Source organism: Calonectris borealis, chromosome 30 (assembly GCF_964195595.1).
Source record: "Calonectris borealis chromosome 30, bCalBor7.hap1.2, whole genome shotgun sequence".
NCBI lineage: Eukaryota > Metazoa > Chordata > Aves > Procellariiformes > Procellariidae > Calonectris > Calonectris borealis.
The window spans coordinates 834,014-861,893 of NC_134341.1; the positions used below are offsets into that span (position 1 = coordinate 834,014).

General features: G+C 71.6%; 1 protein-coding gene across 1 annotated transcript; it reads left to right on the forward strand.

The window, feature by feature from the left end:
- Window positions 1-1,042: 1,042 nt before the first annotated feature.
- KMT2D (lysine methyltransferase 2D) lies at window positions 1,043-27,508 on the forward strand. Its single transcript, XM_075133702.1, has 55 exons — window positions 1,043-1,147; window positions 2,552-2,634; window positions 2,719-2,845; window positions 2,936-3,165; window positions 3,263-3,369; window positions 3,454-3,616; window positions 3,743-3,908; window positions 4,009-4,123; window positions 4,216-4,382; window positions 4,520-5,340; window positions 5,624-5,758; window positions 5,839-6,689; window positions 6,921-7,034; window positions 7,419-7,529; window positions 7,636-7,740; window positions 8,044-8,225; window positions 8,316-8,480; window positions 8,590-8,699; window positions 8,791-8,832; window positions 8,943-9,158; window positions 9,243-9,386; window positions 9,472-9,588; window positions 9,799-9,923; window positions 10,272-10,461; window positions 10,676-10,750; window positions 11,159-11,263; window positions 11,396-11,578; window positions 11,888-11,972; window positions 12,092-12,336; window positions 12,639-12,712; window positions 12,791-12,841; window positions 12,989-14,698; window positions 14,967-15,140; window positions 15,223-15,371; window positions 15,610-17,699; window positions 17,804-17,927; window positions 18,023-18,110; window positions 18,287-18,353; window positions 18,499-18,731; window positions 18,863-21,949; window positions 22,036-22,179; window positions 22,254-22,418; window positions 22,497-22,653; window positions 22,738-22,819; window positions 22,897-23,072; window positions 23,656-23,804; window positions 23,901-24,036; window positions 24,142-24,278; window positions 24,667-25,837; window positions 25,998-26,134; window positions 26,264-26,394; window positions 26,482-26,767; window positions 26,851-26,924; window positions 27,041-27,149; window positions 27,241-27,508. The coding sequence occupies exons 1-55, from the start codon at window positions 1,089-1,091 to the stop codon at window positions 27,331-27,333; spliced, it is 16,332 nt and encodes a 5,443-aa protein (XP_074989803.1). The 5' UTR covers window positions 1,043-1,088; the 3' UTR covers window positions 27,334-27,508.
- The last annotated feature ends 372 nt before the right edge of the window (window positions 27,509-27,880 follow it).

The window sequence follows — 27,880 nt, forward strand, 5'->3', positions numbered from 1 at the left end:
GGGTCCCCGCCTGTAACGGGGCGGGGGTCCGGCGCTGCTCTCCTCACCAGAGCAGGGTTCCCGGGCTGCCCCGCTGCGTCCCGGCTGGGCGGCAGACGGCGGCCGGGCTGATCCGGCCCCGCTCGGGGGGTCCCGGCCCGTGTTCCCCCCACCCACCCAGGGCTGGGGGTCCGCGTGGGGCCGAAGGGTGCAGAGCGGGTAAGGGGATACGCGTGGGGCTTCCCGTGTGCGTGGCCCTGGCTGCCCGGTACCGGCAGGGGCCACGGGTACCTGGCGTCGCCCCACGCGGGGGGCAGGGCACGCGGGTGCCGTGGGGCGCCCGTCCCGCGCGTTCGGGGCACAACGCGGGAGCCAGAACCGGGCACGGCGGCTGCCCCGGGGACACCGGGATCGGGCGCGGAGCCCTCCCTACGGACACCCGCGAACACCCGCGTCCCCGGCAGGGCCGCTCCGGTCCCCGCGCGGGCGGGCGGGGGGGGCGGAGCCAGCGCCGTTGCCCGGTGCCGCCCCGCCGTGCCCACGTGCGCGCCGCCCGCCCCGGCGCCGGCGGGGTTAAGCGTCGCGGAGGGATCCCTCCCGGCAGCGTGCGCTGCGGCCCGCGCCGTCACACCCCCCTCCTCCGCAGCGCCCGCCGCGCGCCGTCTCCCTCCGCCCGAACCCCCGCCGCCAAGTAGTGCGGGCGCGGCGCCCCCCGGCCGCGGCCCCCAGGGCGCAGCGCGGCGGCCCCGGTGGGGCGGGCGGGCGGGCGGGGCGGGGCGGGGGCGGGCGGCGGGACCTACTTTCCTCTGGAAATGGCCGCGCCGGGGAGCACCGTCCGCCCCGCGCCCCGAGGCCCGTCGGCGTAGGGCGGCCGCGGGGGTAAGAGCCGGGCGGGGGGCGGGGGGCGGCCCCGCTGGGGCTCCCGCGCGTTCGGGACCGGGCCCCGCGGCCCCGGAAGGGAGAGGCCCCGCGTTCGGCCCCGGGCCGCGCCGCCTCTACCGCGCCGGGCCGGGCCGCGCCGCCGCCGCCTCCTCCCGGCCAGGCCTCCCCGGCGGCCGGGCCCGGAGCGCGGTCCCCGGCTCCCTTTGTGTCCGCTACCGGTACCGGCGATGCCCGCCGCTCGGGGAGCCGGTGGGGCCCGGGCCGCCGCGCCGCCGCCTGAGCGCAGGTACGGCCGGGCCCGGCGCCCCGGGGGCCCCGGTGCCGGTGCCCGGGTAGGCCGCGGCGGGCCGGGGCACGGGGCCTGGCTGGCTCGGCCCCCCCGGAGGGCCCGGTTGCACTGGGGAGGGGGGGGAGCGCGGCCCGGGGGCACCGGGGAGGAGGGGGGGCGTCCCCGCGCGGTGCTTCAGCCCCCCGGGGACGCGGGCAGGGCCGGCCGGGCCCCTCCGCCGACCCCCCCGTCGCCGGTGCACGCCGGGGCCCTTCCGGGGAGGGCGCAGCCGCCCCGGGGCGCCCCTAATCCCCCCGGGATTACCGGGGAACCGGAGGGGATTTTCTGGGGGGGGCGGCCCCCCCAACTCCCGGGCCGGGACCCCGCCGTGCCCGGCTGGGGGCTCCCTCCGAACCCCCCCCCTCCGGGCCGTCCCGGGGGGCAGCCGGGGTTTTGGGGTGCCGGGGGCTGCCCCAGCGTGTCCCCCCTCCCGTGGCTGGGGGTGGTGGTGGTGTGGGGTGTTGGTGCGTGGAGCTGGCCCCCTCCCCCCCCCCCCCCCCGACCCAGCCCTCTCCCCCGCGCGTGGCTCGTAGTCGGGTTTGGGGTCCCTTTGCCCACCCTCCCCCCCGCATCTGCCTGGGCCCCCCCGGGTTTTTGGGGTGCATGTGAAATACTGGCAGGAGGGGGCAAGGCCCCCCCAGCTTTGGTCGTGGTGTTTGTGGGTGAACCCCCCCTTGCACCCATCCTGGCCCGCCCTCCCCAGCGCCGCGGGGGCTCGGCCGGGTTGACGCTGGCCCTGGGGAAACTGAGGCACAAGGCAGCGGCCGGCTGCTGAGGGAGGGGACCCCGGACACCCCGCTTTATTGCTGCACCCCGAATCCCACCTGGCCCCGTGGCGCAAGGCTCCGGGGGGTCCTGGCTTTGCTGAGGGTGCTTCCCCCCCCGCGGAGCTGGTGCTGCCGCTGCTGGGAGGGTCCGGGTGGCTCCTCAGGGGTCCTGGTGACCCCCCGGGGTGCCGGTGTGCCGTGGAGCTGGGGTCACCCCCCACCGCAGGGTTTAATCGAGGTCACGTACCCCTGGCCCCCGCGCGGCCTTGCTGGTGGGGAGCGGGGTGCCCCAGATGTGCCGGGCTGCGCCATCCCCACCCGGACCTGGGGGGGGGACCTGGGGGGCCAGCGGGTGACGGGGGGAGCCGTCCCTGCCTGGGGTCTTTTGGACCCCCGGGGAACTGGGCCCCGCCACCCGCTCGCAGCACATGTTGAGGGTGACCCTTCTGCTGGGCTGAGACCCCACAAACTCGCCTCAGGAGGAGCAGCCGGAGGGCGCTGCCCTGTCCCTTGGGTGGGGGGGTCACGGGGGGCTGTGGGGGGGCCGGGGAAGGGCCCCTTCATCCGTGTGCTGACGGATCTCGCCCCCTCGCAGCTGCGGGCCTCCCCCGAGGGACGCCGGAGGCAGGATGGACGAACAGAAGCCGCCCAGCGAGGAGAAGGACGCGGACGCGGCAGGTGAGTGCGGGGCAGGGCAGGGTGCTGGGGGGCTGGGGCTGTCCCCCCCTGCCCCGTGGTGGCCGACAGCTGCTCTCCCGGCAGCCGATGGGGCCGTGGCCTCGGAGGAGATGGGCAGCGCGGAGGGGGACCCCCTGAAACCCCCCGAAGGAGCCTCCGCGGGGCCGGAGCCGGAGAGCACAGACACGAAGGGACCTCCCGAGGCCGGCAGGTGAGGACAGGGGGGTTTGGGGGGCGGCGTGGAGCTGGTGGGGGGGCGTCCCGCGTGTCCCTGACACCCCCTGTCCGTCCACCCCCCCAGCTTGCCGGCCCGCCGCTGCGCCCTCTGCAACTGTGGGGACTGGAGCCCGCACGGGCAGCGGGAGCTGCAGCGCTTCGAGCCGGCGCCCGACTGGCCCGAGCGGCTGGCGGGGCACGAGCCCCCCGAGGGTCCCAGCCAGCCCCCCCCGGAGCTGGAGCCGGTGGGCGACGACCTGGCGCAGATCGGCTTCTCCGAGCGGGTGACACCGGTGCAGCTCTTCGAGCCGACGGGTGAGTACGGTCGCAGCCTTGGGGTCCCTGTCCCGCTGCCCTGGGCGTCCTGCCTGGCCTGGGGACCCCCCCCGACCCTGACTCCCCCTCCCCACAGGGCACTGCTGGGTCCACCGCTGGTGCGCAGCCTGGTCGGCTGGCGTGGGGCAGGAGGCGGCGGGGCTGGCCGGCGTGGACAGAGCTGTTTTCTCAGGGATCTCACAGGTGAGCGGGTCCCGGGGGGCAGCGGGGGGGCTCAGCCCGGCCCCGGGCAGCGTCTCCGACCCTGTCGGGCTCCTCTGCTTTCAGAAATGTGAACGCTGTCGGCGGATGGGGGCCACCATCCCGTGCCGGGCGGCCGGCTGCCCCCGCCTCTACCACTTCCCCTGCGCCGCTGCCAGCGGCTGCTTCCAGTCCATGAAGACCCTCCAGCTCCTCTGTCCCGAGCACGTGGCCGAGGCCGTGCAGACGGGTGCGTGTGGGCTGGGGCTGCCAGGCCTGGGTTCTGGGTGCTCTCCCGCCCTGGAAGGGGGTCCCAGGGGGGCAGGGCCCGGTGAGGGGGTGGCCCTGACAGCCCCCTCTCTCTCCCCCCATGCAGAGGACGCCCGGTGCTCGGTGTGCGACGGGCCGGGCGACCTGCGGGACCTGGTTTTCTGCACCAGCTGCGGGCAGCACTACCACGGGGCCTGCCTGGACATCGCCCTGACGCCCCGCAAGCGCTCGGGCTGGCAGTGCCCCGAGTGCAAAGTGTGCCAAACCTGCAGGTGAGCCCGCGTCCCCGTGGCGGGGAAGGGGGACGATGAGGGACGCGCAGGAGGGGGACGTGGCCCTCACGCCCCCCCCTCCCCGCCTTGCACCCCGCAGGCAGCCCGGCGAGGACTCCATGATGCTGGTCTGCGAGGCTTGCGACAAGGGCTACCACACCTTCTGCATGGAGCCGGCCATCGAGGGCCTCCCCACCGACTCCTGGAAGTGCAAAGTGCGTCCTGCTCTCGCTGAGGGGGGTATGGGGGTGCCCGGTCTCCCCTCTGCCCACCCCTGACGTGCCTCTGCTTCCCCCCCCCCCCCCAGAACTGCCGGGTCTGCTCGGACTGTGGCCGGCGCCCGGCAGGGCTCGGCCCCGGCTGCCAGTGGTATCGGAGCTACTCGGTGTGCGAGGGCTGCCAGCAGCGCCGCGCCACGGAAGGTGCCCGCGAGTCGCCGGCGCATGCGCCCCAGCCGGACCCCCCTGCCCAGACGTGAGTGGGGATGGGGGGGACTGGTTGAGGGGGGGTGTCGGGCTGGGTGCCCCCTTTGTAGGTGGGAGGACGGGTCCCATGGCCCCAGGGAGGGGGTGGCCTGAGCCCCGCTCCCCTCACCCGGTCCCCCCATTTAGGTTGGCGTCCCCTGACCGCAGCGAGCTGACAGACGTGCCCGTCCCCCCGCCTGAGCCGGAGCCCACGGGGTGCGATGAGGAGCTGCAGCCACGGGGGGACCCCGAGGAGGCACCCCTGGGCGATAGCGGGTCTCCTCTCGGCGAGCCGATCCCTGTGGAGGTGCCCCCCAGTGACGTGCCCCCCGATGAACTGCCCCTCGACAAGCCACCTCCCGATGAATTGCCCCCTGACGTGCAGCCCCCTGAGGAGCCCCCTCCTCTCGTGCAGCCCCCTGAGGAGCCCCCTCCTCTTATGCAGCCCCCCGATGAGCCACCCCCTGATGAGCTGTCCCTCGAGAGACCGCCCCTTGATGAGCCGCCCCTTGACAGACCCCCCCTCGAGGAGCTGCCCCCCAGCGAACCGTCCCTTGATGAGCTGTCCCCCAACGAGCCACCCCTTGACGAGCTGCCCCTAGACACACCTCCCCTCGACGAGCTGCCCCCCAATAAATCACCGCTCGAGAAGTCGCCCCCCGACGAGCTGCCCCTTGACAAATCGCCCCCCGACGAGCTGCCCCTTGACAAATCGCCCCCCAGTGAGCTGCCCCTTGACAAATCGCCCCCCGACAAGCTGCCCCTCGACAAGTCTCCCCCCCACGAGCCGTCCCCCGATGAACTGCCCCTTGACGAGCCGCCCCCCGACAAGCTGCCCCTTGACGAGCCACCCCCTGATGAGCCGCCCCCAGAAGAGCTGCCCCCCGAAGAAGCACCCCCTGATGAGCTGCCTCCTGAAGAGCCGCTCCCCAGTGAGCTGCCCCCCGAGGAGGACCCCAAGCCACCAGGTAAATGGGGGACCTCTGGGTCTGTCCCCTTTCCCCTCCCATTGTCTCCCGTGGGTGTGGGGGTCCCATGCCTGCGTCCTCTGCCAGCACTGCTCTTGTGTGACCCTCAACCTCTTGACCCCGATTTCATGCTTCAATGCCCTATTTTGGGGGTACGGAGGGGACTGTGGGGGGTCTCTGGGCCAGGCTGAGGCGATGCTTGTTGCCTCTCAGCCCCAGGCCGGGTGGCACAGGGGGCGAGGGGACCCCCATGGGCCCCCTCACCCACAGCCCCATCCTGCAGGTCTCCTCCCTGAGGTGGCTGTGGCAGAGGAAGCGCCAGCCCTGGCCCCGGAGGTGCCCCCCGAAGAGGAGATGGAGCTGGAGCCAGAGCCCTTGCTGCCCCCCGAGATGGCACCCCCACCCCCGGCTCCCCCAGGTGGGTCTGGGGACGCACCGGGGTCAGGGCGGGGGGTCTCTGCTGGGGGCTGCGGTGTCACCTCCTCTCCATCCCCCCAGATCTCCGCGCCGTCTCGCCCGCCCACCCCCCAGACCCCTCGCCTGACACCAAGGAGGACGAGGTGCCTGAGCCGCCCACCCCAGCCCTGCCCGAGCCCCCCGGCAGCCCCGGCGCTGCCATGGACACTGAGCCTCCCGGCTCCCCACCGCCCCCCCTGGGCTCCCCTGCCTGCACCTCGGCCCCTGCTGAGCCCCCCGAGGATGAGGAGATGGAGACGGCCGGTGGCGAGGGGGAGTCACCAGCCAGCCCCCCCGGAGATGGCCCCCATGCCAGCCCTGCCCCAGAGCTGGGACCCTTCCCGGGCCTGCCTGAGGAGGAGGAAGAGGAGGAGGAGGAGGCACCAAGGCTGGAGCGGGAGGGCACCAGTGGGAGCTCCCCGCCGCTGAGTGAGGAGGATGCGTTGGAGGAAGGCCGGGCTGGGGGGGACCCTGAAGCCAAAGGGTCCCCCTTGCTCCTGGAGCCGGAGGAGCTGGGCCCCGAGACCCCCATGGAGGTGTGCGCCGCCGGGGAGAAGCTGCTGGGCCGCGGAGACGAGGGAGGCCCCGAGCCCCCCGCCCTGCGCCCCCGGCCCGACATCCTCAACGAGATCTCCAACCTGAGCCAGGGGGACACGAGCAGCAGCTTCCCCGGCTCGGAGCCGCTGCTGGGCTCCCCGGACCCCGAGGGCGGGGGCTCGCTGTCCCTCGAGCTGGGGCCGGCCTCGGCCGACGCCAGCCTGCAGAAGGAGGACACCGGCTCGCTGCCGCTGGGTGCCGAGACCGACGACTCGCTGCTCTTCGAGCCGGCCGCCAAGGGGGACGGGGACAAGAGCCGGCGGCGCAGCTCCCCGGGGCGCTCCCGTGTCAAGCAGGTATTGGGGGGACCCTGCCAGCCCCGGTCTTGAGGGGACCTACAACCCTCACCGCCCCGCCGGGGCCATGCCCCCCTCCCTGGGCTGCCCCTGCGGCGAGTAGGCGAGCGCGCGATTGGGGTGGGATGGGGGCCGTGCCCCTCCGCTGCCCCTGCCCCGGCCGGGATGCGCGGCGGGGGTCCGGCCATGCCCCCCAGGGTTGCTGTAACCGCCCTCTCCCCTTGGCCCTAGGGTCGCAGCAGCAGCTTCCCCGGGCGGAGGCGCCCCCGAGGTGGGTCCCACGGGGGCCGGGGCCGGGGCCGTGCACGCCTGAAGTCGACCACCTCGTCCGTTGACACCCTAGCAGTAAGGCTGGGCTGGGGCAGAGGTGGGGGGTCGGGGGGGGTCCCCGAGCTATTAGGTGGCAGGGCTGAGAGCCGAGCGTCTCCCCCATCCCCTTCCCCACCATCCCGGTCCCTCGGAAGGGCTCGGGAGCCCTCAGGGTGGTGTGGGCTGGGTGGGGGTTCTGGGGGGGAGGTGTCTGCCTGGGGCTGTGCTGTGGGTCTGGGGGTTTCACCCCACAAGGATAGGGCTGGTGCGGAGCTGCCCCCCCCGGGGAGGTGGGGGGGGGTCTGCTGCCCCGGCATGTTCCTGTGCCCCTCAGTTCAACACCAGACTGTGGCTGGTGCCCCCCCAAACTGCACGGAGAGTAGGGGTCCTTGGTGCTGAGCCCCCCCGCTCTGTCCCCAGCTCGCCGACGTGGAGAGCTCCCCCAGCAAGGAGGAGGACGAGGATGATGACGACACGATGCAGAACACGGTGGTCCTCTTCTCCAACACCGACAAGTTCGTGCTCATGCAGGTAACCGGGTCCTGCGGGACGGACGGACGGATGGGACAGGACAGGCTCCTGCTCTCCCCCAGCTCCTGTCCCCCCCCCGGCTGCTCTCATGGCCTCTCTCCCCCAGGACATGTGCGTGGTGTGCGGCAGCTTCGGGCGCGGGGCCGAGGGGCACCTCCTCGCCTGCTCCCAGTGCTCCCAGTGCTACCACCCCTACTGCGTCAACAGCAAGGTGAGGGGGACCGGGTCCCCTGTCCCTGCGCCGGGCAGGCAGGACCGTGCTGCGCCCCTCGGGGACCCACACGGCCGGGCTGTGTCCCTTGGGGCACGCACACAACATTGTGCCCAGCGTGTCCCCCGCGGCCGTGCCGTGCTCCGGGGTGTCCCCTGCGGCCGTGCCGAGCTCGGGCATCCCCGTGGCTGTGCCCAGGGCTCACGCGGCTGCCCGTCCCGATCGGAGTGGTTCTAAAGAATGTTTATCAATATGGTGATAGGCGCTTTATATATGTAAATGTATATATATTAAAAAAAACAGATCACGAAGGTGATGCTGCTGAAGGGCTGGCGCTGCGTGGAGTGCATCGTCTGCGAGGTGTGCGGCAAAGCCTCCGACCCCTCCCGGCTCCTGCTTTGCGACGACTGCGACATCAGTTACCACACCTACTGCCTGGACCCCCCCCTGCAGACCGTGCCCAAGGGCGGCTGGAAGTGCAAATGGTGCTTGGGGGGGGTGGGGAGCGCGAGGGGAGCCCCGGGGGGGGGCTCAGGGCTGGTGCTGACCCCTCAGCCCCCCCCCCTGCTTTCCAGGTGCGTCTGCTGCGTGCAGTGCGGGGCGGCTTCCCCCGGCTTCCACTGCGAGTGGCAGAACAACTACACCCACTGCGCGCCCTGCGCCAGCCTGGTCGTCTGCCCCTTCTGTCGCGAGAAGTACGTGGAGGACGACTTGCTCATCCAGTGCCGGCACTGCGATCGGTGAGCACCGCGTCCCCGCTGCCGTGCACCCCCCCCCAGGGTGGGGTCTTCGTGCTTGGGTTCCCCGTGGGGCGGCCGGGGTGCGTGACGGGTCCCCGCTTGCCCGCAGGTGGCTGCACGCGGCGTGTGACAGCCTCTTCACGGAGGAGGAGGTGGAGCAGGCTGCGGATGAAGGCTTCGACTGCAGCGCCTGCCAGCCCTACGTGGTTAAGCCGGCCGGTGAGCGCCCGGGACGGGGGGAGCCCGTGGGGTTCAGGGGACGTTTCGGGGACGTGGGGACTCACCTCCCCGTCTGCTTTTCCCTCCGCAGTGCCCGCGCCTCCCCCAGAGATCGTCAAGGCCAAGGAGCCAGGTAGGCGCGGTGCCGGGGTCGGTGCCGGAGGCTCCCCGGGGCTGCGCCTGGCGCTGGCTTTCGTCCCCAATGCTGGCTTTCGTCCCCAACGCTGGCTTTCGTCCCCACAGAGCCCCAATATTTCCGCTTCGAGGGCGTGTGGCTGACGGAGACGGGGATGGCGGTGCTGCGCAACCTCTCCCTGTCGCCCCTGCACAAGCGGCGGCAGCGCAAGGGCCGGCTGGGCGCCCTGAACGGGGAGGGGGGGCTGGAAGGGGGTGACCCCCTGGGCCCCGACGACAAGAAGGACGGCGACCTGGACGCCGACGAGCTGCTCAAAGCCGAAGGTGCGTTTTGCCGGCGGGTGAGCTGGGGGTTGGTGCGGTGTGGGGGTGCTGGGGGACCCCGGTAACGTGTCCCCGCCCCGGCAGTGGGTGTTGAGCACATGGAGTGCGAGATCAAGCTGGAGGCTCCGGCCAGCCCCGACCGCGACGTCGGGGCTGACGTGGACTCGGGGAAGGGGCTGGAGGACCCGGAGGAGTGCAAGAAGAGGAAGCGCAAGCCGTACCGGCCCGGTGAGTGCCGCTGGGGCCACCCCCCAGGACTGGACCCCCCGTAGGCCCGCTGTGACCCCCCGCCTCCTCTTCCTCTGCCCACCAGGCATCGGCGGCTTCATGGTGCGGCAGCGCAAGTCCCACACCCGCCTGAAGAAGGTCTCGGCGGTGCTGGCCGAAGTGGGGCGCGAGGGGCTGAGCACCGAGGGGCACCCGGAGGATGGTAGGGCCCAGTGGCACCCGTCCCCGTCCCCTTCCCCGTCCCCTTCCCCATCCCCGCTTGTCCCCATCCCCGCTTGTCCCCTGGGGATGGAGGGGGACCACGGGGTGCGCCCCATGGTGCTGTGACAGTGCCGTGCCCGAGCCCTTCCCGTGGCACGGGAACAGCCCCAAATGCTTTTGGGGGGAGGTGTTGACGGAGTGGCTGTTGCAGCGGCTCCGGGGGACCTCCCAGCCGAGGGTGGCCTGGATCCGGGCTCGGCAGAGGGGGACGAGAAGAAGAAACGCCGGGGAAGGAAGAAGAGCAAGTTGGAGGACATGTTCCCCCCTTACCTGCAGGTGGGATGGCCGGGGGGGACGGAGGTGGCCCTGGGGTGGGAGGTGGAGGTGGCCCTGGGGTGGGAGGTGGAGGTGGCCCTGGGTTGGATGGAGGTGGCCCTGGGGTGGGGGGCGGAGGTGGCCCTCGGGGGGCATGGAGGTGGCCCTGGGTTGGATGGAGGTGGCCCTGGGGTGGGAGATGGAGGTGGCCCTGGGGTGGATGGAGGTGGCCCTGGGGTGGGGGGCGGAGGTGGCCCTCGGAGGGGATGGAGGTGGCCCTGGGGGGGATGGAGGTGGCCCTGGGGGGGGGTGGTTGGAGGGGACGCCCTGAAGGACACCGCGGCGCTGACGGCAGCCCCCCTTCGGCAGGAGGCATTTTTCGGGAAGGCGCTGATGGACCTGAGCCGGAAGGCGCTGCTGGCGGCGGGCGGCGTGGGGGACGGGGCTGCCCGCCCCTCCCTGGGCCAGGGCGCCCCACGATCCAAGGGGGACCCCAACCTGGCCGGGGCGTTGCAGGGTGCCCCCCCCGACAGGAGGGAGACCCCCACGCACCCCCGAGGTGAGTGTAGCCGGGATCTGGCCTTGGGAGCCCAAACCCTGGCCACCGTTCCCGAGAGGGGTCACGTGGGGTTAGTGGGGGGGGTTTTGGGGTTGCCATGGACACTGGGGGCTGGTGGGGGGCCCGGGGCTGGTGGGGGTACTGCCTCCCCCCCCCCCGGGGCGGCCTGGCCCCGCTGAGGCCTGGTGCCCCGCTGAGGCCTGGTGCCCCGCAGGGGACGACAGCACCGACGGCAGCGCCGCCGCTCCTGATGACGATGGCAAGGACGACGCGAAGGCCGAGGACCTGGGTGAGCCCCGGGGACCCCGTGGGCCCCCCCCCCGGCCGTGCCCGTGGGCCGCCGGGTTGTGCGGGACAGACCGAAAGCCGAGTCCTCCGCGGGGGCCTTCGAGAGACGGCCTAGAGCGTCTGCAACCATAGAGGCGGAACTGCTCTGTGGCCGAGGAGTACGCGCTGGGCGGGCGGGAGGTGCGGGGGGAACTCTATGGTCGCCGAGTGACTCCCGCGGCGCTGGTGACCGTAGAGCGGAGCGGTGACCATAGAGTGGCGCCTAGAGCGCCCCCGCGTGCTGCGGCGCTCGGCACGGCCCTGGCGGACTGGGGGACTCCTGTCCCCCTGAGGGGCTGGGGGCGGTGGGGGCGGCCCCGCGCTGGGGGGTCCCGGGGTGCTGAGGGCACCTGCTGATTCCCCCTCGCAGGGGCTGACGAGCCGAAGGATTCCCCGGACCCCGGGGACACCGAGAAACCGGCCACCCCGGGCGAGGGTGCGCTGAGCTCCGACCTCGACAAGATCCCCACGGAAGGTGAGGACCCCCGCGCCCCCTCATCCGCTGAAGCGAGGGAGGTCCCAGGGCCGGGACCCCCGGGTTTCTCCTCCACTTCTCTTGCCGCACGTGCTGCCTGTGGTGGCTCAGCTCTTCCTTTTCCCCCTGCAGAGCTGCCCAAGATGGAGAGCAAAGACGTCCAGCAGCTCTTCAAGGACGTGCTGGGCTCGGCAGAGCGCGGGGAGCAGCCCCTGAACTGCGTGGCCGCGGGGATGGAGGCCGGCGGTGCGGGGCAGGATCCCAGCCGGTCGCAGCGGCCGTTCCTGCAAGGAGACCTCCAGCTGCCGGGGCAGGGTGGGTGGAGGTGGCACAACCCTGAGCCGAGAGACGGTGATGGGGTTGGGGGGTCCTGGTGGGTGGGGGAGAAGGGCAGGACTCACCGTCTGCCCCGGGAAAGCCAACGTGTTGTGTTTGAACAGCTTGTGGTACAGGAGAGCCCGGACTCCTGCATCTTCTCTGTTGCTCTGGGGATGAACGTGGAAAGCGTTTTGGGGGTGTATGGGGGGATCTCGTATTGTCTGAGGGCTGCTGGGGCCCCCGGGGCGGGCGCAGGCTTGAGCCCCAGCTCTGCCCTCCCTGCAACCCCTCTCCCTTCCCTCGCAGGGAGCGTTTCCCTGGGCTCGCTCTCCGGAGCCGTCTCCTTGGAGTCGTACTCGGGGGTCTGCCAGTCCCCGTTCCTCGATAACAGGTATGCGGGCAGCCGGGGGCGCTGGGGCTGGCCTCCTTGGAGGAGTGAACCCTGGGGTGTCGCGGGACCCCCTCTTCCCTTACACCCTGCCAGTCCGTGACGTTCTCTCCCCCACGCAGGGAGCGGAGCGGCTTCTTCAGCCCGGACCACTGCGAGCCCGAGAGCCCCTGGGCCAGCAGCTCGGCCGCCACCACCCCCTCGACACCCACGACGCCCACGACGGAGGGCGAGGGCGACGGGCTGTCCTACAACCAGCGCAGCCTGCAGCGCTGGGAGAAGGACGAGGAGCTGGGCGAGCTCTCCACCATCTCGCCCGTCCTCTACGCCAACATGAACTTCCCCAACCTCAAGCAGGATTATCCAGGTAGGGCTCTGGGGGGGCTGCGGCCGCCCTGTTGGGGGTGAGGGCAGGGGGGAGCTGGGTGCAGTGTAACCCCCCTGGTCCCGGTTTGGAGGGGAGATCCCGTCCGCTCTGGCACAGGGCTTGGCTGCGGGACTGAAGCGCTCCTTGCAGTGATGGTGGGGGGGTCTCGGCGCCAGCTCCTGGGCACGGGGCTGTCCCCGCACGTGAAGGGGGACGGTCGCCCACCGAGGGCCCGGGTGGGCTCGTCAGGCACGGGCTAACGTCGCTTTTTTCCTCTTCGTCTGCTCCTACCGGACTCCCAGACTGGTCGAGCCGTTGCAAACAGATCATGAAGCTCTGGAGGAAGGTCCCCGCTACAGACAAAGCCCCCTATTTGGTGAGTGCCGGGGCGTCGCTGGGGCGGGGGGCCTGGGCGCCGGGGGCTGCGAGTCAGCTGGCTTCGTGTTTTTGTTAGCAAAAGGCCAAAGATAACCGGGCAGCTCATCGCATCAACAAGGTGCAGAAGGTACGTGCTGGAGCGGGGAGGTGCCCGGCGGCCCTGGCCCAGCCCTGGGGGACATGGCTCACCCTCTGCCCCCTTAGCCCCTTCCCCAGCCCGCTGGGAGGGCAGGCGTGGGTCCCCGCAGCCCTGACGGCCGGGCTCTCTCTGCAGCAGGCCGAGAGCCAGATCAACAAGCAGACCAAAGGGGAGGGACTGCGCAAGCCGGAGAGGCCCTCGCTGCACCTGCGGATCCCGGTGCCGCCGGGGGCACAGCCCGTCTACGTCGGCAGCCCCCCCGCCGCCGGCGAGGGCTTCTTGAAGCCCCCGGCGGGTGCCGGAGGGGGGCCGGAGTCGCCCAGCGAGCTCTTCCTCAAGCTCCCACCCCAGTCCCCCGCCCAAGTGCCTTCGCACGATCCCTTCGGCGCGGCGCCCGCCTACGCGCTGGAGCCCCGCTTCCCCTCGCCCCTGGGCCAGAGCCCCACGGCGGGTGCTGCCTTCCAGCCCTTCCCTGGCCAGCCCCAGCCCCTCACCGGCCCCCGCGCCGGCCCGGGCTCCCAGCCCCCCGACTTCCACCCCACGCCGCCTGGCACCCCCCGGCACCAGCCCGGCACCCCCGACCCTTTCCTGAAGCCCCGGTGCCCCTCCTTGGACAACCTCTCGGTGCCAGGGAGCCCCGGGGCTCGGCCCCCTGAGGCCCTGCTCTCTCCCCTGCCTTTTGGGGAGCAGAAGAAGGGCCCGGAGGTGAAGAAGGAGGAAGGGGGGAGCCTGGGGGTCTGCTCGCCCAGCTATGCCCCTGCCATGGGCTACGGGGACTCCCCAGGTGGCCCCCACCTCTCCGCTGCGGAGTTGAAGGCGACCGACGTCTTCAAAGCCCCCATGACCCCACGGGTCTCTCAGGTAGAGCCGCAGAGCCCGGGGCTGGGGCATCGGCCCCCCGACCCCCATCCCCTGGCCCCATCACCCCCCAGCCACCCTGATCTCTACCGCCAGTCGCCCTACCCGGACCCCTACTCGCAGCCCCCGTTGACGCCCCGGCCGCAGCCCCCTGAGGCCTGCTGCGCCCTCCCGCCCCGCTCCCTGCCCTCAGAGCCCTTCTCCCGCGTCCCCGCCAGCCCCCAGTCCCAGTCCAGCTCCCAGTCCCCCCTCACCCCCCGGCCGCTCTCCAATGAAGCCTTCTGCCAGTCCCCCGTCACCCCTCGCTTCCAATCCCCGGACCCCTACTCCCAGCCGCCCTCCCGACCCCAGTCCCGGGACCCCTTCACCCCCCTACACAAGCCCCCCCGGCCCCAGATGCCGGAGCCGGGGTTCAAGTCGGTGCCGCTCTCGCACAGCCCGGCGACCGGCGGGGGCTTCGGGGGCACCCCGGCGGGCGAGCCCCACGCCAAGGCGCCGGGTGGGCAGCAACCCCCCTTTGCCCGCTCCCCCGGCGCCAGCGTCTTCCCGAGCAGCCAGCCCCCCATGCGCTTCACCTTCCCCCCGACCGTCTCGGAGCCGCTCAAGGGCTCCCCGTCTCACCAGCCCCACGGGATCAACAGCCATTACGTCCCCGGCAAGCCCCAGAGTTCAGCCTACGCCTCGTCCCCCGGCTTCCACCAAGCCGGCAGCCCGCTGGGGCCCGGCGCAGCGGCTGCCGAGACCTACAGCCTCTCGCCCCTCCGGCCCCCCTCGGTGCTGCCGCAGCAGCCCCCAGCCGCCCCGCAGCAGCAGGACGCCTCCGTCGCCTTCCTGCCCCGAGCCGCGCTGGGGCCGCCGGCCGACAAGAGGGAGGAGGCGACCGCGGGGCTCTCGGCACCCCCCAACCGGGACCTGGCGGAGCTGCCCGGCGGCCAGGACGGGGCCCTCAGCACCATGAGCCAGTCGGAGCTGGAGAAGCAGCGGCAGGTAAGGCTCGCCGGCAGTCGGGCCGCATCTATCGGGGTTCGAGAGGGGATGCGAGGGAGGAACCGGGACCTCTGCGGTCGGTGGGGGGGTTGAGGAACCCAGCTCCGCTTGTGGCTCCTTCCCCAGAGGCGTGGAGGGCGCCCGGGGTGGGGGGCGTAGGTTGGCACGGCCAAGGCGGTCTCCACGCGTGGTTTGTCCCTGGGTCCTGGGATGAGTTGGTCTCGCTCCCTTGTCCCTGCTCTCGGTCCGAACGCTCGGTTCCTCCCAGCGCCAGCGGCTCCGCGAGCTGCTCATCCGCCAGCAGATCCAACGCAACAGCCTGCGGCAGGAGAAGGAGAGCGTGGCGGCGGCCGCCACCTCCTCGCCGGCGGGCTGGGCCCCCGAGGCCGGCAGCCAGGCCTTCGAGCTGAGCCGGGGCATGGCCCCCTACCAGCCGGCACAGGTAGGGGAGCTCGGGGGAAGGGCTCTGCTGGGACCTGGGGGTGGATGGGGGAGCGACGCTGTGTCCTTCCGTCTTCTTCCAGGACAAGGGTCTTCTTGGGACGCTGGCCACCGCGGCCAGCGCCGGGAAGCTGCCCGGCTCCGTCATGGTGCAGGCAGCGTTTGCGCAGGACGAGCGGCTCTCCCGGCCCCCACCGGCGGCCACGCCGTCCGCCCTGGACATGAACGGGAGGTGAGTGCCCAGCGGTGCGGCGACGGGCTCGCTGCAGCCGCTTAGAAATTAGCAGGGCTTCACCTTGGTGGGGTGCGCCCCCCCCAGCTCTTGCTTGCGGGGATCACCCCAGCAGGACGGGTGGTTTTGCTGGGTGCTTGGTGGGGTCCCGAGGGGTTTGGGACCCCCAGGGTCCTGCGTATGGCGTGTCATGGCCGCGGCAGTGCCGATCCGGTCCCAACGCTGCGGTGTCTTGCAGGGCGGCGGTGGGGCCCCCCCAGGCCTTCTACCCCCGCGGGGTCTTCCCGGCACCATCCCCGCAGCAGCACCTCTGGCAGCAGCAGCAGCAGCAGCAGGCGGCCGCGGCCCTGCGGCTCCCCGTCTCCTCCCGCTTTGCCCCACCGGCCGCCGGCACCCCCGTGGGCAGCCTGGGCACCCGCCTGCCGGTGCCCGCCGAGACGGTGCCCGCCTCGCCCGCCGCCCTGGGTGCCCCCTTCATCGAGCTGCGGCACAACGTGCAGAAGGGACCCGGGGGGGTCGTGGGTTCTCCCTTTGCCCCCCAGGCACCCCGGCCCCGCTTTTTCCTGCCCGGGGAGGAGGGCACCCCCCAGGCCCTCTGCACCCCCGTCGTGCCCATGCAGGCGCTCCCTGCCCCGGCGCTGCAGCCGCAGAAGATGCCGGTGCCGCTGCCGCCCGCCTCCCCGCAGGGAGCCGAGATGAGCAACAGCCACCACCAGCCTCACGCCAAAGCGGCCGCCCCCCCGCCGCTGCCGGCCCCCAGCCTGGAGCTGCAGCACGTCCCCCCACGCCCGCTGTCCTCCGGCTCTGCCCTCCGCCCCGAGGGTCCCAAGGACGGCCCCGCACCGGACCCCACGCCGGCTCCGGCCCCGGGGAAGAGTCACCTGAGCCTGGAGGGGGGACGTCTGCCCTGCGAGGTACCGGTGGAGCCCGATTTGGACGATGACTTCGGGTCCCACAAGGACCTGGAAGATGACGACGATTTGGCCAACCTGAGCCTGGATCCGGACGTGGCTAAAGGGGACGATGACTTGGACAACCTGGACAGCTTGGAGACGGCAGACCCCCACCTCGATGACCTGCTGAACGGCGATGAGTTCGACCTGCTGGCCTACACTGACCCTGAGCTGGACACCGGTGACAAGAAGGACATCTTCAACGAGCACCTTCGCCTGGTCGAGTCGGCCAACGAGAAAGCCGAGCGCGAAGCCCAGCTCAAGACAGAGCCGCCGGCGCCCAGCTTGAAGCTCCCTGACCCCGGGGACAGCAAAGACACGGCCTCATCCGTGGAGGACCGGGAGGTGCCCAAGGAAGGGCTGGTGCCTGGGGTGGGCTTAGGACCTGCTCCCTGCCCGACGGGCGCTGCGCTGGCACCTGACCCGGCTTTCAAGGCGCAGGGCACGGAGGCGAAGACGGGCTCGCTGCCCGCTGACGTCAAACCGAAGCTGGAGGACGGCTGCCTGAAAACGTCTCCCTGCCAGTTCACCGCCGGCGGCCCCGAGCGGCTCCCGGTCCCCGTCAAGTCGGAGGCCCTGCAAGGCGCGGATAAGATCTCTGCCTCGCTGGGGCTGAGCCTCAAATCCGGCCAGACCCTCCTGAGCCCCGGGGCCGGTCCGGCTCGCCTCGGCTTGTCTCATTTCCCTAACAGCAGCCATGCTGGCGTCCCCGTGCCGGAGAAGGACCCCTACGCCGGCCCCGGCCGTGGGCTGGCCCCTGCCCAGCTGGGCAGCCAGAGCAACCCCTTGCTGGAGAAGTTTGAGCTGGACGGTGGAGCCCTGGGCCTGGGCAGCGCCCGGCACTCACCGGCCGATGATCTGGACAAGATGGAGAGCTCACTGGTGGCCAGCGAGCTGCCCCTGCTCATCGAGGACCTGCTGGAGCACGAGAAGAAGGAGCTGCAGAAGAAACAGCAGATGTCGGCCCACCTGCCCCGGGGCACCCTCCACCTCCCGGCCCCAGGGCACCCCGTGCTGCACACGGCAGCGGCCGGGCAGCCCCCCGAGGGGCAGCCGCCCCGCCTGGGCGCCCCGCAGCCCCCCCTCCAGCTGGGGCTGGTGGCCAGGCCGCCGCTGATGCCACCGCAGCCGCCCCGGCTCAGCGCGCCCCAGCAGGGTCCGGCGCTGGCCCCCCACATGGGCATGGCCGCCGGGCAGCCCCACGTGCTGGCGGCCCCCCACGGCGTGCAGGTGGCCCTGGCGCAGCCGCAGCAGAGCCAGCAGCAGGTGCTGGTGCAGAAGCCGATGGCTGGGGTGCAGCCGCCCGCCCTGGGCCTGAAGCCCCCCCAGCTCGTCATGCAGCAGCAGTTGGCCAACAGCTTCTTCCCAGACACAGGTAGGGCTGCGGGCGGTTGTTTTGGGGGGGCGTGGGGCCCTTTTGGGTGGGGGGGCGTAGAACTGAACGCGCTGCGGCACCGTCCGCTGACTCTCTCTTGGCAGACCTGGACAAGTTTGCGGCCGAGGACATCATGGACCCCATTGCCAAGGCCAAGATGGTGGCGCTGAAGGGCATCAAGAAGGTGATGGCTCAGGGCAGCATCGGGGTGGCCCCGGGCATGAACAGGTAAGGGGCACGGTGGGCAGCAGGACACGGCCTGGGGCGGGCAGGGCGCCTCGGCCCTGGCTCACCCCTTGCCTCTGCGTGTGTCCCCCCCAAAGGCAACAGGTTTCTTTACTGGCCCAGCGGCTCTCGGGGGGCCCGGCCGTCTCCGAGATGCAGAATCATTTGCTGGCGGGGAGCGGGCAGGTGAGTGGGGGGACGGGGGTCCCCTTGGGGCTGCCTGGCTTGGTGCTCAGGACCTGCCGCTCTGGCTGGTGGGTTCACGGTCCCCTGGGGAGGTGGGGGCTGTGGAGAGGGGACAGGGGGGCACCGGGGAGGGGGCACGGCGCGGCGCATGTCCCCAACGCTCCTCTCTCTGCCAGGAGCGGAGCGGCAGCGACCCGACCCAGGCTCGCCCCAACCCACCCACCTTTGCGCAGGGCGTCATCAGTGAGTACCGAGGCGGCGGGGGGGGCCGGGGTAGCGCTGGCCAGGTCTCATCCTGCCCACGTGGGCTGGGCTGAGCTGGGCTGTGGCCAGGCTCCCTCCAGAGCCAGGGTCTCTGCTGATCCGAGCCCCCTCCCCGCTCCCGCAGACGAGACCGACCAGCGGCAGTACGAGGAGTGGCTCTTCCACACGCAGCAGCTCCTGCAGATGCAGCTGAAGGTGCTGGAGGAGCAGATCGGGGCGCACCGCAAGTCGCGCAAGGCCCTCTGTGCCAAGCAGCGCACTGCCAAGAAAGCCGGGCGGGAGTTCCCCGAGGCCGACGCCGAGAAGCTGAAGCTGGTGACGGAACAGCAGAGCAAGATTCAGAAGCAGCTGGACCAGGTAGGGCTCTGCGGGCGGGCGGGCGCCCTGGCCCCGGCGCTAACGTCCCTCTGTTCCCGGCGCTAACGTCCCTCTGTCCCCGGCGCTAACGTCCCTCCGGCCCGGTGCTAACGTCCCTCCGGCCCCGGCAGGTGCGGAAGCAGCAGAAGGAACACACCAACCTCATGGCCGAATATCGCAACAAGCAGCAGCAGCACCAGCACCAGGCCTCGGCTGTCATGGCCCTGAGCCCCTCGCAGAGCCCCCGCCTCATGTCCAAGCTCCCCGGGCAGCTGCTCTCGGCGCACGGCGTCCAGCAGCCGGCGGGGGCCGTGGTGGGCGCGCAAGGCCTGGGCCAGCAGCCGGGGCAGCCCGGGGGGCTGCGCCTGCCCCAGGGTGGCGTGTCCATGGCCGTGCAGCAGGGTCTGTCCTTCATGGGCCAGCAAGCCGTGGGGAACGCCCCGGTGCCCGGCACCTCCAACGCCTTCTTCGCCGGGAACCCTGCACTGCGCGGGCTGGCTGCCGACAGCCGCCTGATGCAGGAGAGGCAGCTGCAGAGGATGCAGCTGGCCCAGAAACTGCAGCAGCAGAACATGCTGGGACAAGTGTCGCTGCAGCAGCAACAGGGCGTGATGGGACAGGCGTCGATGCAGCAACAGGGCGTGATGGGACAAGCGTCGATGCAGCAACAGGGCGTGATGGGACAGGCGTCCATGCAGCAGCCGGGTGTGATGGGACAGGCATCGATGCAGCAATCGGGTGTCATGGCACAAGCGTCGATGCAGCAACAGGGCGTGATGGCACAGGCATCCATGCAGCAGCCAGGTGTGATGGGACAGGCGTCAATGCAGCAACAGAGCGTCATGGGTCAGGCGTCGATGCAGCAACCAGGTGTCATGGGACAGACCTCGATGCAGCTGCAGGGCATCATGGCACAGACACCGATGCAGCAGCCGGGCGTCATGGGACAAGCTTCAATGCAGCAGCCGGGCGTTATGGCACAGACGTCGATGCAGCAGCAGGCTGTCATGGCACAGACGTCCATGCAGCAGCCGGGCGTGATGGGACAAGCGTCCATGCAACAGCCAGGCGTCATGGGACAAGCCTCAATGCAGCAGCCCGGCGTCATGGCGCAGACATCGATGCAGCAGCCCGGCGTGATGGGCCAGGGCTCGATGCAGCCGGCAGCCATGGTGGGGCAGCCCAGCCTGCTGGGGCAGCAGCAGCCGGCGCCGGCCCCGCAGCCGGGCGCGGTGGGGCAGCCCATGGTGCCGAAGCAGCCGGGGCTGATGGGCAGCCAGCAGAGCTTGCTGGTGCAGCAGCTCTCGCCCCAGCAGCAGCCGGGCTTGTTGGGCCACGCGCAGGGGCCGGGGCTGCAGCACCAGACGGTGCTGGGCCACCCCCCGCCCCAGCGCCAGGTCCTCCTGGCCCCCCACCAGCAGCGGGTGCTGGGTTCGCCCCAGCTGGCGCCGCAGACTCCGGGGATGCTGGGCCACCGGCTCGTGCTGTCCCAGCAGCTGGGGCAGTCGCGGGCGCTGCTGGCCCCGCAGCAGCAGCAGCAGCAGAACTCGACGGCCGCCCAGCCGGGCCTCCTGGGACTGGGCCAGGGGCAGCCCCCGATCCAGCACTTTCCGCAGCACGGGGCGGTGGGCCAGGCCCCCTCTGTGCTGCACCTGAGTCAGGGAATGCAGCCGGCCCCGGCGGTCCTGGCTGCCAAGGACCAGCCTGGAGGGGCGGACGGCAGCGCCCTGCCCGCCGAGGGCAGCGAGAGCGGGGGGCAGCTGCACGGGGGCCCCCAGGAGCAGCAGGGAGCCCTGAACCCCACAGGGCTGGGTGGCCCGGAGCTCCCGGCCCCCAAGCACCAGGCTGAGCTGGGGCAGGGCCAGCAGCTCCTCTTGGCCTCCCCGCAGCCGGGCGTCCTGGGCTCGCAGCCGGCGCTGCGGGCAGCCCCCGTGCAGCCGGGCACCCTGCTTGCTCCGCCGCTGCAGAGCCCCGGGGCCACCCGCCCTGAGCTGTCCCAGCAGCATGGGGACGCTGCGGGGGTGGCGGAGCCGCCGCTGGGCTGCGGGACGGGCCAGGCGCAGGGTATGGTGCTGCCGCAGGCACCGCGGCCCCCGGAGCAGCCGGGCAAGGGGCCGTCGGGCTCGCTGCAGGGCCAGCCGCAGCCCCCACGGCTCCAGAGCCCCGGGCAGCACAAAGCGGGGCCGGCGGTGCCATCGCCGGGCACAGCCACGCTCCCCCCGGGCCTCCTGGGGCAGGTGCCGGGGCCGGTGATGGGCCAGATCCGGGCGCAGCTCCAGGGCGTCCTGGCCAAGAACCCGCAGCTGCGGCACCTGACGCCCCAGCAGCAGCAGCAGCTCCAGGCCCTCCTGGTGCAGCGGCACCAGCAGAGCCTGCTGCAGCAGAGCCAGGCGCTCCGGCCCCCCGGACCCTTCCCCGGGCAGGCCCCGGACCACGGCTCCCCGGCCCCTGCGGCCCGCCAGCCCCCTCGCCCGCTAGGGCCCCTCTTCCAGCCGCGGCCGGGCGCCCCGGCAGAGACCGGCTTTGCCGCGGAGCAGGGGCGGGCGCTGCCGGGGCAGCCCCCCCAGCAGCCCCTGGCCGAGCTGGTGCAGGCAGCCCTGGCCGCCCGCGGCCCCCAGCCCGGCCTCGTCCGGCTCCCCACACCACCGGCCCCCTCGCCCCTGGGCTGCACGTCCCAGCACCTGGCCAGCCCCGAGCAGAGCCCCCAAGAGCCAAAGAAGACGTCGCCGGGGGTCCTGGCCTCGGCCCCCAGCCCCGCGGCGCCGGCGGAGCAGGGGCTGACGCCCACGCAGAGCGGCACCCTCCCCGACCCGGCACACGGCCCCTGGGACACCGAGGCACCCGGTGCGGACCCAGCCGACCCCGGCGAGACCCACATCAACGGGGCTGTGCCGGAGGGGACCCCCGCGGCAGGCGAGCCCTCGCAGGTGTTGGTGAAGCAGGAGCCGAAGGAGGAGGCGGCGGCGGCGGCACAGTGCGAGCTGGATGGAGACGATGCGGCGAAGCCGGAGGCCAACGGGGACCCCGGGGCCGGTCAAGCCAACAGCCTGCTGGTACCGGGCAGCCGCTCCGAGGCCGGGCACCTCCTGCTGCAGAAGCTGCTGCGGGCCAAGAACGTGCAGCTCTCGGCGCAGAGTCCGGGTGAACTCAATGGGCACACGGAGAGCCGGGGCGCCGGGACGGAGCTGCGGCCGCAGCCGGTGCTGCTGGGCCGGGAGGTGAGCGGGGCAGCGCGGGGCGGGACGGGGGGCGATGGCTGCAGGGCTGTGCTCGGCACGGCTCCTGCTCCCCTCTCCCTCCCCAGGACCCCTCCATCGCCAGGAAGCCGGCGGCTACCAAGCCCAAGCGGGTGCAGAAGGGCAACGAGCGGGTCCCGGCCTCCCGCAAGAAGCTGCGGAAGGACGAGGGGCTGCGCCCCGGCGAGGCCCTCATGAAGCAGCTGAAACAGGTACGGCCACGGGCCGGGGGCATGGCGGGGGGCTGCCTTCCGCCCCCGTCCCCTCCTCACCGCTGTGCCCCCAGGAGCTGTCGCTGCTGCCGCTGACGGAGCCGACCATCACGGCCAACTTCAGCCTCTTCGCGCCCTTCGGCAGCAGCCCCATCAACGGGAAGAGCCAGCTGCGGGGCGCCTTCGGCAGCGCCGTGCTCGACAGCGTGCCCGACTATTACTCCCAGCTGCTCACCAAGGTGAGGCGGGGTTGTGCCCTTGCCCCCCCCCCACATCCAGGGGTGCTGGGCTGTGCTCACCCCGCTGTCTCCCCCCAGAACAACCTCAGCAACCCACCCACGCCGCCCTCCTCGCTGCCCCCCACGCCACCCCCCTCCGTGCAGCAGAAGATGGTGAACGGCGTCACGGCCCCCGAGGAGCTGGGCGAGCAGCCCAAGGACGCCGACCCGGCCCGCGAGCCCCACGGCCAGAAAGGTGAGTGTGGGTGGCACAAGGGTGGCACAGAGCCCCTGCCGCCACCTGTCCCCTTCCCGTGACGCCCGTCCCTTCCCCACGCAGACACGCCGGCTGTGGAGGTGAAGAGCCTGGACCTGCTGGCAGCTCTGCCCACCCCTCCCCACAACCAGACCGAGGACGTCAGGTGAGCCACCGGCCGCGGTGACCCCCCCCCGTGGGTGACACCAGCCCCTGCGGCCCGTGACACCTCCTTCCCTGCAGGATGGAGAGCGACGACGAGAGCGACTCCCCCGACAGCATCGTCCCCGCCTCGTCCCCCGAGAGCGTGCTGGGCGAGGAGCTGCTCCGCTTCCCCCTGCTCAGCGAGGCCAAGCCGGAGCTGGAGGAGCGCGTGCTGTCCCCCATCATCCCCATCATCCCCCGGGCCAGTATCCCAGGTGGGCTGGGCCGCTCTGGCGGGGGGCGTATGGACCAGGCAGGGGCAAGGCAAGGCAGGAGGGGTCTGCAGTACCTGTGGACCAGGCAGGAGGGGGTCGGGGGGGCATATGGACCAGGCAGGAGGAGATCCACGGGACGTACGGACCAGGCAGGGGTAAGGTAGGGCAGGGAGGGGTCTGCAGGGTGCATAAATCGGGTAGGAGGGGGTCTGGGCAGTACATGGACGGGGCAGGAGGGGGGCCCTGGGCTGGTAGGGGTGTGGTGGGGCAGGGGAAGGGTCCCTGGGGAATGTGGGGTGTACTGCAGGGTACACCCAGGTACTGCGCCTGGGCAGCAGAGCCTTGAGCGTGGCCCCGTGTGCCGGGGCTGGCCTGTTCCCGAGGGTCCCCCAGCTGCTCCCCAAGGGCTTGCCGTTGGTGCTGGGCGCTCTGTCCCTGTCACCGCACCCCAGTTTCTGTCCCACATGAGGTGATGGATTCCCAGCAGCATTTCTGCAGGGGTCCAGGGCGGCTGGGTGGGCTCACGGGTGGCTGTCGATGGGGCTGGGTCTGCGCGGCTCTGACCCCCCTCTCCCCACACCAGTGTTCCCCGACACGAAGCCCTACGAGGCCGCGGAGCCCTTCGGGGCCCCCCCCGGGAAGGTGGGGGCAGCGGGCCCGGGCGCCCCGTGGGAGAAGGGCAAGAGCAGCGAGGTCTCTGTCATGCTGACGGTGTCCGCAGCGGCCGCCAAGGTGAGCGAGGGGACGGGGGGCGGCGAGACCCTTGGGGTCCTGGTGGTGACCCTGCATGGTGGCATCTGGGACCCATCCCATCCTCCTCCCCCCCAGAACCTCAACGGGGTGATGGTGGCCATGGCCGAGCTGCTAAGCGTGAAGATCCCCAGCTCCTACGAGGTGCTCTTCCCTGACGGTCCCATGCGAGCGGCTGTGGTCGAGGCCAAGAAGGTGGAGACAGACATGGCTGGTGAGCGTCTGCCTCATCCCTGCGGGCTCCCCCGTGTCCCCGGGCCAGGCTCCCCCAAGTCCCCGGGCCGGGCGCCCCGTGACGGGCTGTCTCTCTCTCTCGCAGGGGTGCTGGGTGGCAAGGAGAAGGCGCTGGCTGGGAAGGTGCCGGACAGCAGCTCCGAGTGGCTGAAGCAGTTCGACGCAGTGCTGCCGGGGTACAGCCTCAAGGGCGAGCTGGACCTCCTGACGCTGCTCAGACAGGTCAGCGGGGTGCAGGGGTCCCCCCAGGGCTGTGACCCTGGGAGAGGGGTATTGGGGTGCCTGTGAGGCTCTGGCTATGTGGGGGTGCAGGAGGAGATCCTTTGGGACCAAGTGTGACCACGTAGAGAGGTGTGAGGGGGTCCCCGTAAGTCCCCCCATGATTGCAGGGTGGTGCAGGGGGTTTCCGGAGGGGCCAGCTCCGTGGAGAGGTGCTGAGGCTCCCAGCACCGCGTGGAAGGGGTCGGGGAGGTCCTTGCAGGGCTGGGAGCACGGTGGGGTTCTGTGGGGTCCCTGCGGGGCCAAGGACCCCTCACCGTGATGCGCAGGGAGGTTGGGGGTCCCCATCCCTGGGACGCTCTGACCCGGTGCCCCCCTCCCCGTGCCGCAGGAGAGCCCAGCGCCCGAGAAGACCCTGCACCACTGCTACGTCAACAACGTCTCCAACCTGGACGTGCGGCAGCTCTCCGTCATGCCCCAGGAGCCCTCGCCCCCGCTGTCCCCCTCTGTCCCTTCCCCGTCCAGCCCTGCTGAGGCTGCCAGGGTCCCCGACCCTGAGGCGGCTCACGAGGCAGCCCCAGCCCCCCTGTCACCCCTGCCGCCGGCCCCCTCGCCAGCCCCCCAGGAGGAAGGGGCCGCGGCCCCCCACTCGCCGCCCCGCTTCAAGCCCCGCTCGCGGCCGCCGGAGGACGGGGACGAAGCGCGGCCCCGGCTGAAGAAGTGGAAGGGGGTGAGGTGGAAACGGCTGCGCTTCCTCGTCACCATCCAGAAAGGGGGGGCCAAGCGGGACGGCGACAAGGAGATCGCGGAGTTCATCGACAAGCTGGGCACCACCCTGCGCCCCGAAAAGGTGCCGCGGGACCTGCGCAAGTGCTGCTTTTGCCACGAGGAGGGCGACGGGGCCACGGACGGGCCGGCCCGCCTGCTCAACCTCGACCTCGACCTCTGGGTCCACCTGAACTGCGCCCTGTGGTCCACGGAGGTCTACGAGACGCAGGGAGGGGCCCTGATCAACGTGGAGGTGGCCCTGCACCGCGGGCTGCTCACCAAGTGCTCCCTGTGCCAGAAAACGGGCGCCACCAACAGCTGCAACCGCATCCGCTGCCCCAGCGTCTACCACTTCGCCTGCGCCATCCGCGCCAAGTGCATGTTCTTCAAGGACAAGACCATGCTCTGCCCCTTGCACAAGCTGAAGGGCCCCTGCGAGCAGGAGCTGAGCAGCTTCACCGTCTTCCGACGCGTCTACATCGAACGGGACGAGGTGAAGCAGATCGCCAGCATCATCCAGCGCGGCGAGCGGCTCCACATGTTCCGCGTGGGCGGGCTGGTCTTCCACGCCATCGGGCAGCTCCTGCCACACCAGATGGCCGACTTCCACAGCGTCACGGCCCTCTACCCCGTGGGCTACGAGGCCACGCGCATCTACTGGAGCCTGCGGACCAACAACCGCCGCTGCTGCTACCGCTGCACCATCTGCGAGAACAACGGCCGCCCCGAGTTCGTCGTGCAAGTCATCGAGCAGGGCCTGGAGGATCTGGTCTTTTCCGACTCCTCGCCGCAGGGTAAGGGCGCTGCAGGCGCCGGCTCGCTGCCTTCCTCCACGCTCTGTCCCGCTGATGGGGAGGATGGCGTGACGGGAGGTCCCGGGGTGGCTCGAGCCGGGGGTCCGTGGCGGGCAGCCTGCAGCAGGTCCCCGGCTCCAACCCCCTCTTCCCTCGGCAGCCGTCTGGAACCGGATCATCGAGCCGGTGGCGATGATGAGGAAGGAAGCCGACATGCTGCGACTCTTCCCCGAGTACCTGAAGGGCGAGGAGCTCTTCGGCCTCACGGTGCACGCGGTGCTGCGCATCGCCGAGTCGGTAGGTCCTGGGTGGGGGGGTCTGCTCTCTGCACCGGGGTCAGCGCCGCTGGGAAAGGAGCCGCTGGCCGTACTGGTGGGGCTGGGGGCGGCTGCTCGACCCACGGCCCCTCCGCTCCCTCCTCGGCAGCTGCCCGGCGTCGAGAGCTGCCAGAACTACCTGTTCCGCTACGGGCGCCATCCGCTGATGGAGCTGCCGCTGATGATCAACCCCACCGGCTGCGCCCGCTCCGAGCCCAAGATCCTCACCCACTACAAGCGGTGAGCGGGGCTGGGATCCACCGGGAGAGCCGGGATCTTTGGGGATCCCTCAGCTCTGACTCCCTCTCGCCCCCCTCTCCCCGGCAGGCCCCACACCCTGAACAGCACAAGCATGTCCAAGGCGTACCAGAGCACGTTCACGGGCGAGACCAACACGCCCTACAGCAAACAGTTCGTGCACTCCAAGTCCTCCCAGTACCGGCGCCTGAAGACGGAATGGAAGAACAACGTCTACCTGGCGCGGTCCCGCATCCAGGGGCTGGGGCTCTACGCGGCCAAGGACATCGAGAAGCACACCATGGTCATCGAGTACATCGGCACCATCATCCGCAACGAGGTGGCCAACCGGCGGGAGAAGATCTACGAGGAGCAGGTGGGGCTCTGGGGGGACGTGGGGGGGACTCGGGTGGGATGCGGGGGGCTCGGTGCAGCCGCTGACGCCCTCTCCCTCCCCAGAACCGCGGCATCTACATGTTCCGCATCAACAACGAGCACGTCATTGACGCCACGCTGACGGGGGGCCCGGCCAGGTGAGCGCGGGGGGGCTTCAGGGTGGTGGGACCCCCCCCAGAGGGAGCAGTGACTGTCCTCTTGTCCTGCCCCCCGGCTCGGCGCTGACCTCCCCCCTCTCTGTCCCCCCCCCCAGGTACATCAACCACTCGTGTGCCCCGAACTGCGTGGCCGAAGTCGTGACCTTCGACAAGGAGGACAAGATCATCATCATCTCCAGCCGGCGCATCCCCAAGGGCGAGGAGGTCAGGCGGGGGGCGCGGGGTGGCCGGGGGGCTGGGGCTGGGGGGGCCGGGCTCCCTGCCGTGCCGTGGGTGACTCCCCGCTCCCCCCCAGCTCACCTACGACTACCAGTTCGACTTTGAGGACGATCAGCACAAGATCCCCTGCCACTGTGGAGCCTGGAACTGCCGAAAGTGGATGAACTAGCTGGGAAAAGGGGCTGGGGGCCGCAGCCCCCACCTCGGAGACCTCGCCAAGACCCGCCGGGGCCGCGGGAGGTGCCAGGGCGGCCGGGCAGGCGGCGGCCGGGGCGCGGAGGCTCCGACGGGGAGGGCGGCCGCCGCGGAGCCGCCGGCCCTGCCCGAGCGGGACGGACGGACGGACGAACTGGCAACTCAGGGTTTTCTTTGCTTCGTCCTGCGAGGAAGGGGGGGGGTCCAGCGAGGCCCCCCTACCACCACCACCACCCACCGCCCGCCTCCCTCGTGGGGGAGCCACGGGGGAGCAGAGCGGTCCCAGCGGAGCCGGAGCGAGTTCGGAGCCGGCCTGGATTATTATTAATTTTTTTTTTTTTTTTTTTTTTTTTTTTTTTTTTTTTTTAGAAACAAAACTAATAATATTTGCTCGCTAATTACCAAGGTAACACAGACTCCTTGAGCTCGACAATCCGGGCTCTGCCCCGTCGCGCCGCGGCGGCCAGAGCTCGCTCGGTTCCTTTGATCTCTTTTTGTTTGTGCGTGTGGACGAGACCCCG

Excerpts from the sequence above, each read along its gene's own strand:
- KMT2D (XM_075133702.1), top strand. The coding sequence starts at position 1,089 with ATGCCCGCCGCTCGGGGAGCCGGTGGGGCCCGGGCCGCCGCGCCGCCG. Across the intron at positions 7,035-7,418 it reads CGTCCGTTGACACCCTAGCA|CTCGCCGACGTGGAGAGCTC; the intron begins GTAAGGCTGGGC and ends CTCTGTCCCCAG. Across the intron at positions 27,150-27,240 it reads GCATCCCCAAGGGCGAGGAG|CTCACCTACGACTACCAGTT; the intron begins GTCAGGCGGGGG and ends GCTCCCCCCCAG.